The sequence below is a fragment of the Phyllostomus hastatus genome, unplaced genomic scaffold (genome assembly GCF_019186645.2).
Source record: "Phyllostomus hastatus isolate PE091 unplaced genomic scaffold, TTU_PhHast_1.1 phas_contig_210, whole genome shotgun sequence".
NCBI classification, from domain to species: domain Eukaryota; kingdom Metazoa; phylum Chordata; class Mammalia; order Chiroptera; family Phyllostomidae; genus Phyllostomus; species Phyllostomus hastatus.
The window spans coordinates 29,738,152-29,747,415 of NW_025333737.1; the positions used below are offsets into that span (position 1 = coordinate 29,738,152).

The 9,264-nt window shown below is 46.1% G+C and overlaps 1 protein-coding gene across 1 annotated transcript; it reads right to left on the bottom strand.

Annotated features, from left to right (window-relative positions):
* Positions 1–2,393: 2,393 nt before the first annotated feature.
* Positions 2,394–7,020, bottom strand: KRT27 (keratin 27). The gene is made up of 8 exons (XM_045836411.1): positions 6,577–7,020; positions 5,997–6,079; positions 5,232–5,388; positions 4,783–4,944; positions 4,568–4,693; positions 2,957–3,174; positions 2,687–2,736; positions 2,394–2,536 (listed from the first exon to the last, which is right to left on the bottom strand). Exons 1-8 carry the CDS (start codon positions 7,018–7,020, stop codon positions 2,394–2,396), a joined length of 1,383 nt encoding a protein of 460 aa, XP_045692367.1.
* Between the last annotated feature and the right edge of the window lie 2,244 nt (positions 7,021–9,264).

The window sequence follows — 9,264 nt, forward strand, 5'->3', positions numbered from 1 at the left end:
TCACAAAGTATTTTTATGTCAAAGCAGGACTGGGATGCCTGATGTGTCATTCCTCGAAATGCTGTCGTCTCTTTTTTATAAGGGCAAGTCTCTTGAGTGTTTTAATCATAAATTTCTTCTAAACTAATAATTACTACAAAAGTAGCTTTAGTCGTTTCTGGAAGAGGGAGATAAACTTGACAAAATTTCTAGGCCATTTCTACCCATATATTTTGTCTCTGGGAGTGGTTATTTTATTCACGATCTATGTATGCTGGCAATTGTCGGGGGAGACCAGTAGAGTCTGCCAGGCCCAAACAGGCCAAGATTTGATCTTGTGAAGGGAGGGCTCTGTACTGGTCAGATGTGAGAGGGAAAAATGACCCTCCTCCTAGAGCCACGCAACTCGGTCTGTCCCAGCTTCTCCTGAGCCCAAGCTCAGAAGGGCGGGGCGTCCAGGAATTAGGAGGTTGGGGCCAGTGGATTTTCTGTGAGGGGAAGCACCAGTCAGGGTTGGCAGAAGGAGGGAGGAGTGGCCCCAGCCCCAGAGCCACACAACTCAATCACTGACACCTCCTGAATCTGCCCGGACCTCTACATCCCTGCCCCACGCAGCTGCATCCTCAGTAGGTATGAGCTCTGCAGGGTGGGGTGACGAGGCGTCCCGAGTGTGGGGCCATTGCAGTCCCTCAGGATGATGCCGTAGGGGAGTGCTGCACCCAGGAAAGATGGCATCTTAGGTGTGGGGGAGGGGCTCAGCATAGGGATAGCAGTGGCTGTCCCTTCAGCTCTCTCCCCAGGGCCACAACCCCCAGCCCCTCCAACTCGACTCTAGTGCACACCTCTGTCCCTCCACTGGAGCCCAGGGTGAGTGGCTGTGAATGAGATTTTGTGTGTTGGCCCTTTAAGAGGGCGCCTGTGTCTCTAGCAGACTCACGCCTCTCCCTGTTGGACAGAATTCCTACTGATTTCCATGGCCAGATGTTATGTAGGCATCTCTTCCCAGCTCTGGTGCTCTGGGCTGGGGAGCCTGGCCTGGGGTTGAGACCCCACACTCCTCAGAGGAGACCTCTGTAGCTGAGATATCCCTCTGGGATCTCAGTCAATGCCTGTGGGTGGGGGCCAGTCCTTTTTGTGTTTCTGTCCTTCCTGCCAGTCTCGATGTGGCTTCTGCTGTAAATCCTTGGTTCTAAGACCTCTGCTCAGCTAGCCTTTCGTTGGTTATTTAGGTTGATTGCTCCATATTTTAGTTGTCATTCCAGTTTTGTCCTAAGAGGAGGTGAGTGTAGCTACTCCACTATCATCTTGGATCTCCTAGTCTGTCTTCTTTCTTAATATCGACAGGTATCACTATAAAGTGCCCTTTTTTTGAAGATTTTATTTATTTATTTTTAGAGAGGGAAGGGAGGGAGAGAGAGAGAGAGAGAGAAACATCAATGTGCGGTTGCTGGGGGCCATGGCCTGCAACCTAGGCATGTGCCCTGACTGGGAATCAAACCTGCGACATTTTGGTTCTCAGCCCGCGCTCAATCTACTGAGCTATGCCAGCCAGGGCTTAAAGTGCCCTTTTAATATGGCTTTTGCTGTATCCCGTAAGTTTTGGTACAATGAATTTTCATTTTCATTTGTCTCAGTATAATTTTCTATTTCCTTTTTGATTTCTTTGACCTTTTAGTTGTTCAGGAATGTGTTGTTAAATTTGTATGTATTTTTGAATTTTACAACTTTTCTTCTATTATTGATTTCTAGCTTTATACTATTGTGGTCAAAAAAGATACTTGTTATAATATCAGTCTTCTTAAATGTAAGACTTGTTTTGTGCCCTAATATTGTGGAATTGACCACTTGTCCTATCTAGTCCCCATAGCTCTCTCTTTTCCCTTCTACCTTCAAATAGCACCATTTATAGTTTTTTCTCCATTTGTAGGATGTTTCTGATTCTGCAATTCCTTATGTTCACTTCTATGAGCATGTTGCCCTTAGGGATTCGATTTCATTAACTGTTTTATTCTCATTGCCAGTACTTAGTGTGTGTGTAATAAGTATTTAGAGAAGGAGGAGAAATTTAAAATTTTACAGAAATGTGAAAACGACTCCAGCTAGTTTGTCTGCTAAATTGACTCATAACTAGGGAAGACCATTGAATTAAACAGAGTATGTTAAAAACAAAATTCAGCTCCGGTTTGGGTTACGTTGACAATGTAAAGGTAGACCAGAACCAGTGACGATGGCGTGCAACGGGAAGAACTTTTATTGAAACACCACCACAGAGAACCCCGCCCCTCCCCCCCAAGTTACTATTCTAGACACAGTTTGTCCTAATTCACTGGAAGAAAAGCAGAAACATAAGAGGGCCCTCACTTCGGAATCTAGCTTCAGTTTGGGACTTTAACTTAAGGCCATTCCCTTGGGGCTCAGGAAGGCACCCTCTGTTCGCTCTTCATGTTGTTGACCTTGGTGGCCTTCTCTTCCACGGTTTGAACTCTGGACGAGAGAACTTTACCACGAGGATCTATTTCTTCAACAATTGTTTTAACCACAGTGCCTTTCGATGAATCTAAAGGGACACAGAGGAATTGTTAGAATTTATCACATTCATAAAGGGTAAATAATGAACTCGTCATTTGAATCATACAAACATAATAATTAACTCATACTTTGAAGCATACAACTATTCATTAATGCTCAGCACTGGTTTTGTGCTTACCCTTTATCTCATTTCCTGGTCCTTTGTATCCTTTCGATTTAACGCAAGAGCTATAAAAATATGGAGAGCTTTTGTTAATTATTTCACCCTGTGTTGTGCCGAGGAAACTGACAAATGGTGATTTCGGGGGGTGGGGGAGCCTTGGATTCTTCAATAACGCGAGAAGGGGTTTAGGTCCATGTGATGTAGGTCATACATACTTTGTACTTGATTTCAAAAAGTCTTTAATAACCTTAAAAAAATAGTTCCCTCAATGGAAGCAGTACTTACCCATCTTCTCCATCTATCAGGCGGCAGTAGGTCTCGATTTCTTTCTCCAGGTGCACCTTGATGTCCAGCAGCTGCTCGTACTCCAGCTTCTGGCCCTCGGTCTCGGTCCGGACCTGGTGCAGCTGCTCCTCCAGGGCCCCGATCTGAGCCTGGATCTGGGCCAGCTGCGCGCAGTAGTTGCCTTCCGTCTCCGTCAAGGAGCATTCCAGGGAGTGTTTCTGTGGATCAGTGAGACAACGGAGTAGAAAATGTCACAGTGTCCTTTTAGAGGAAGGCAAAGCACATAGGCATTTAAGAGAGTTGTTTGTACAGAATACAAATGACATTTACTAAAAAGACTCTACTCGTCCAACATTAATTGTTGCCTTTATTATATGTCGCAGTATTTTTTGAGAACAACACAGTTGGTGGAGGGTGTTGCTCACGTGCCTCTTAAAGGAGTATTAGCAAAGCTGACGTGGGTTCCTCATGGGGCTCAGTGTGAAGATAGCTCCCACCCCCTGTGTAGCCTGTGCTCGTTGAGTCTGACACAGTTTGCCATTTCCCCCCCAGAATAAAAGTCCCCCTCAACTTTGCTACCTCATTTCTAATCACGTGACAGCCTTGTCTCATGAGGAATGTAGCTCTTCTATTAAAAAAAATAATAATCCTGTGGCAAACTGCATATTCTTTCCAGAAGTAGAATGACCCGAAGAAAAGAATGACCTTTTTCGGCTTTCAATCATCTGATTCTCTGGCTGGTGAACCCACGTGGAGTACAGGGTCTGCCCCACGGAGGAAGGCTTGCTGTGCTCTTACACGGAATGAAGGCAAAAACATCTCACCCTTTCATCTGCAATAATTTGCACATAAAGTCCCACTTTTATATACGCCCACAACCTCTGTTTTGGTGGATCAATCTGGAGGTTTACCAGCAGTGTGAGACAAGTCTAGACGGAGGAGGTAGAAAATTTGGACAGAAGTTATGGCTCCTTCGTATCCCACCGTGGGACTCTGGGAAAACTGCCTCACTTCTTTGAATCTCAGGTTCTCCTTTTGGAATTAAGGACCTGAACGGTCGAGGCTGCCCCGCCCAAGCCCCAGGGCTGTGGCGGACTCATGTGGGTGAAAGTGCTGGGCAAACCCTGAATAAATAAGGTCATTACTATCATCCTGCCTGTTCGGCCTTGTGGGCGACCTTCACACCTCTGCTCTGCTTCCTGTGTGTGCCCCTCAAAAAGGACCTCCTAAGTGTCTGTAATTAAGTGGCCAAAAGGAGCGTGCCGGACGAAGAGGCCAGGAGGGGTGCAAGCATGTTTCTGCACCCCATGGGCTGGTTTCTGACCTTCCGACGTGGGAGAGAAGATTCAGGGTAAAAACTTGCTTTTTGGACTATCTCGAAATAACTGTATCTGTTAATTTCTCATGTTTCACAATAATTAGCATCTAAGTGTAATTTTCAGGCAGAGAGGATTCTATCATGCAAAATGCAAGTGTGTCTTATTGCAGGCATAGTAATTAATAGGTAAAAATGAAAGTGAGGACTATCATATGGAAGAAAACGCTCTTCCAATTTTTTTCTCAACTTCTAAAGCAATTTTTTAAAAAAATTAAAATAATTTTTTTGCTTACTGTTGCTAAGAGGGACTGAAGTTCAATCTCCAGGGTTTGAAGAGTACGTTTCATCTCAGTAAGTTCGTTTCGAGCTGAGGTGTTGGCGCCAGCGTCGTCGGAAATCTGCTGTTGCAGCGTGGCGCTCTGAAACGTCAGGAGTCGTGTTAGGGCCGAGCTTGGTCAGCACGAGGGGCCAGGGCCGAGGAGGCGCGCCAGCGCTAGCGTGGTCTCACCTTCTCGTTGAACCAGGCCTCCGCGTCCCGGCGGTTCTGCTCGGCGAGGGCTTCGTACTCAGCCCGCATGTTGTTCAGCAGGACCGTGAGGTCCACCCCCGGCGCCGCGTTCATCTCCACGTTCACGTTGCCCCCCGCGGCGCACTGCAGAGCCTTCATCTCCTGGGGAGAAAAAGTGTATATGACCATGTTAGGATGTGAATATTTTTAAAGGAGCCAGACAGTTGCGATCCATATAGTGGATATTTTTAGACCCCCCCCCCCTTTTTTTTAGGATTCATTTCTTTTGAGCGAGGTGAGCAGAAACATTTAAATAGCCTAAGCCAGATGGAGAAATTGACAGGTTCCTTCTGGGAATCGATTTAAGACATCACGTGTGTCATCTGAAATTCATTTTTAAAAACTGGGAGGAAGGCAGACTGTGAGATCCGGGGAGACGGAGCGTCTACCTCCTCGTGATTCTTCTTGAGGTAGGCCAGCTCCTCGCTCAGGGTTTCCAGCTGGATCTCCAGGTCCGTCCTGCACAGCGTCAGCTCGTCCAGGACTCTGCGCAGGCTGTTGATGTCTGCGTCCACGCTCTGGTGAAGGGCCTGCTCGTTTTCAAACCTTGGGAAATGTTAGAAAGTTTTAGCACATGAATCACATCACTTTTCAGGCCATCATACAACTCAAACCAAACTTTGAGGCCAAACTGTTCCAGGGGCGTCCAGCCTTTTGGCATCTCTGGGTCCCACTGGAAGAAGAAGACTTGTCTTGGGCCACACGTTAAATACGCTGTGACGCAAAATCACACACACACACACACAAAATCTCACAGTGTTTTAAGTAAATTTATGATATTGTGTTGGGCTGTGTTCGCAGCCATCGTGGGCTGCATGCGGCCCTTGGGCTGCAGGTTGGACACCCTTGGAAATACACTCAAAACTTCAGTTAGATCGCCCAATACAGTGATCACAATGCACAATGCAGTTTAATTGTTCTGAAGCAAGAGAGTGGAAATAGTCAAAATTTTCTTTCATACGATCTTGACATTCATTTGTGTCAGCCCCCAAATTTCCCGCGTAAAATACACAGTTCAGCTCGTCATTCTAATATATATTTCGTTTAAAACGAACAAATAGAAATGGAGAATTGAGCCGACTTCAAATAGCCTAAATGAAAGAGTGAAATGCTTGGCTGTAACTTTTTTTTAGCTTCTCTTCGGCTCTACTTACTTGAGTCTGAAGTCATCCGCTGTTAGCTTTGCATTATCGTTCTGCAGGACGACGCTGGCGTTGCTTGTAGTTGCAGAAATGATCTGATAAAGGGAGGGGAGTGAAGAGTGAGGGAACAGGTTTTGAAAGTTCAAATTTCCTTGCAAAAAAGTAACCTATGCAATAATAGTATTATTTCTGGCATTCTGTCTCCAATACTAAGATAATTCTTTTGCAAATGGGAAATTAAAGTATGGCCTCTTTTATTCTCCACCCCCACCCATTAAAAAAACAAAACAAAACAAAACAAAACTTTTTCTATGGAAAAACTTCTAGATAGATAGCTGGAGACACTGGGCAGACTTTGATATTTTAATATTATTAAAAGCATAAGCATGCATGCCTTGTCCCAGGTGCCAGATGTGACACATTCAGAGATTAGAATTGTAATATGAACTATTTTTAGTATTCATAACGAAGGACCGAAAGTTAGAAGCTCGGAGCAGAGCTCTGCTTGCGGTGTGTGACCGCTTAGTTTGTGTGTGTGCCCGTGGCTAAATACTCTCGCTGGTCTTGACCTTCACGGCATTGTGTTTCTTACCTGGTTCTTCAGGTCGTCAATGATAGGGAGGTATCTGCTATAATCATGATCGAGACCGCGGCAAGAGCCAGGCCCAAATTTCTCATACCACCCTTTGATCTTCTGCTCCAGGTCCGCATTGGCCTCCTCTAGCGCCCGCACGTTGTCCAGGTAGGAGGCCAGGCGGTCGTTGAGGTTCTGCATGGTCACCTTCTCATTGCCCGAGAGGAGCCCGTGCTCATTCCCAGTGAAGGCCCCGCAGAAAGCACTCGCCCCGCCAAGCCCTGCCCCATAGCCTGCTGCAGACGAGTTGCCCCCAAAGGCACAAGAAAAGCCACTTCCAGTGCCCGGCACACCGCAGGCGTTTCCAGCCCCGAAGCCGGCTCCCCCACCAGACAACCGCAGGGAGCCCACGCCCCCGCAGGAGCCCAGGCGTCTGGATGCAGAAGAGAAGCACACAGACATGGTGTTCAGACAGGAGAGCCGGGGCCTGGAAGGGAGCTCTGATGGCGAATGTCCTGCCCAGACAGCCCGGTTTGTCTTTATATACCCATTCGCAGGGTGTCTCTCCACGAACCCTGCTACCCATAGCCAGCTTACCGTGGAATTATTCATAATTGCGTGATGTTTTCTTAATGAATGACTTTACCCTGCTGTGTCCACTTCTGTAGGTGGATAGTTGCCTTGGGGTTATCTGTTATCTCTGAAATGGGACAGGGAGGCGTATTATCCAGATTATTATAGTGGTGCATTTCAAATGTGTGAGTAAGGCTTCCTGTCTTCCAGGCGTCAGGAGTATAAAATTCTTGTAAGAATAAAAAAGCGTGATAGACAAACTTTGCTTTCTTTTGATTCAACCAACAACACTGCATTTTCTACCAGCAGGTGAGTATCGTAGTTATGGTTCTCTCTGGATAATATGATTTTTCTTTCAGATGTGTTGAAAGTAATTTTAAGACCATGGTCTCACAGTACCACAGGAAGGAGGCCAGGTCTTCAGTGAGAATTAAAGAATTAAATGGACTCTTCTTTGATCTCCATCCCTCCCGAGTTACCATTTCATCTCCGCTGGTTTTCTGTCTAAACTGCGTTGCTAACTCAGTTAAGTCAAGGCATCGGTTAGCCTGTCTGGGCCTCAGTTTCTTCTTCTGAACGTGAACTAGACCGTGGCCTGTGTGTTGTCTTCTGTTTCTAGATTTCTGAGATTTTTACATTCTTTTCTTGGGTTATTTCTAGAAGAATTTCTGCGTTCACTTCCTCCATTTTTCACCTCCGACTCACTCCTGGATTTTGGTCCCACCACTTTATGAAATTAATGTCTCAGAGGTTGCTAATTACCCCCCATCTCCATCCAGTCATCATTCCTCACATTTGTTCTCCTACGCCCTCTTGGACACGTTTGACACCGACCACCCTGGTTTTACTGAGTTTGGAACGATCGCCTTCTGAGAATACTCCTGTGTCTCTCTCTGCTCCTCTTCTTTCTTCCATTCCTAGTTTCTTGCCCTAGAATTTGCCATTCCGCACAGTTCTGCACCTGGCACCCCTGTTTTGTACACACGGTCCCTGGGCGATCTCATCCCTCCTTGGCCCCGGGTGAACGTTCTAAATACACATCTTTCGCACTGGCCTCTTCCCCTTTCGGGGCCCACCCTTTACTCCACCCTCCAGACATTTCCACTCGGATGCTCTGTCGTGACTTCCAACTGAACGCGCAATTACCTTGGCATCAAAATTCGATCTTATGCATCTTTCTCCATTAGCTGCTGGTGGAGTTACCTTGAGTCAGGCTTAAGATTACTAAGAAATCTCTAATTGCTGTGATTTTCGGCCAGCTTCCATCCGGGAACTCAGCAGGTCGCCTTGAGTCTACGTCTGCGGTGTCTCTAGAAGCATTTTTCTCTTCCATTTTCCTTGTCACTATCATTGTCTTTCAGCTCACTTAGTAGGACCTTAACTGGGTTTCTTTTTTCTTTCCCCATGGTTCTTAAGTGGGTAGGGGCCACGGCGTTATTCCCGAAGCACAACACCAGTCATGAAAGAAGTTGGCCCCTTGAGTCAGATGTATCAGCATTCATATATCCCCGTTCTGCCGTTTTCTAGCTGTGGGACCAATGCGAAGTTCATTCATTCTGAGCCTTGGTTGTAAATTTCTTTTCTTTTTTGTCTTCCCATTGATTTTAGAGAGGAAGGGAGGGAGAAAGAGGGGGAGAGAAACAGCAATTGGTTGCCTCCTGCACACACCCCAACCAGCGACTGAACTTGCAACTCAGGCAATGTGCCCTGACTGGGAATCAAACCTGCTACCTTTCGGTTTACAGAATGATGCTCCAACCAAATGAGCCACACCACCAGGGTGGTTTTTCATGTCTAAGATGGAGCTATTAGTACTTGTATGTTGTGAGGCTATTAAAAACAGCAGTTTAAATATGTAAAGCAACTATGCTTTTCAGTAATATGTAGTCACTAAGTATTTCTTCCCTCCCTCCGCTCTCCTCCAGTTTAAAATCCATTGATGATAGGTTAGATGAGCTCCTTTGCCTGAAATTCATGACTCTTTTTTTAAAGATTTTATTTATTTTTAGAGAGAAGGGAACAGAGGAGAAAGAGAGGAAGAGAAACATCAGTGTGGGGTTGCCTCTCACATGACCCCCACTGGGAACCTGGCCCGTAACCCAGGCATGTGCTCTGACTGGGAATCAAACCAGT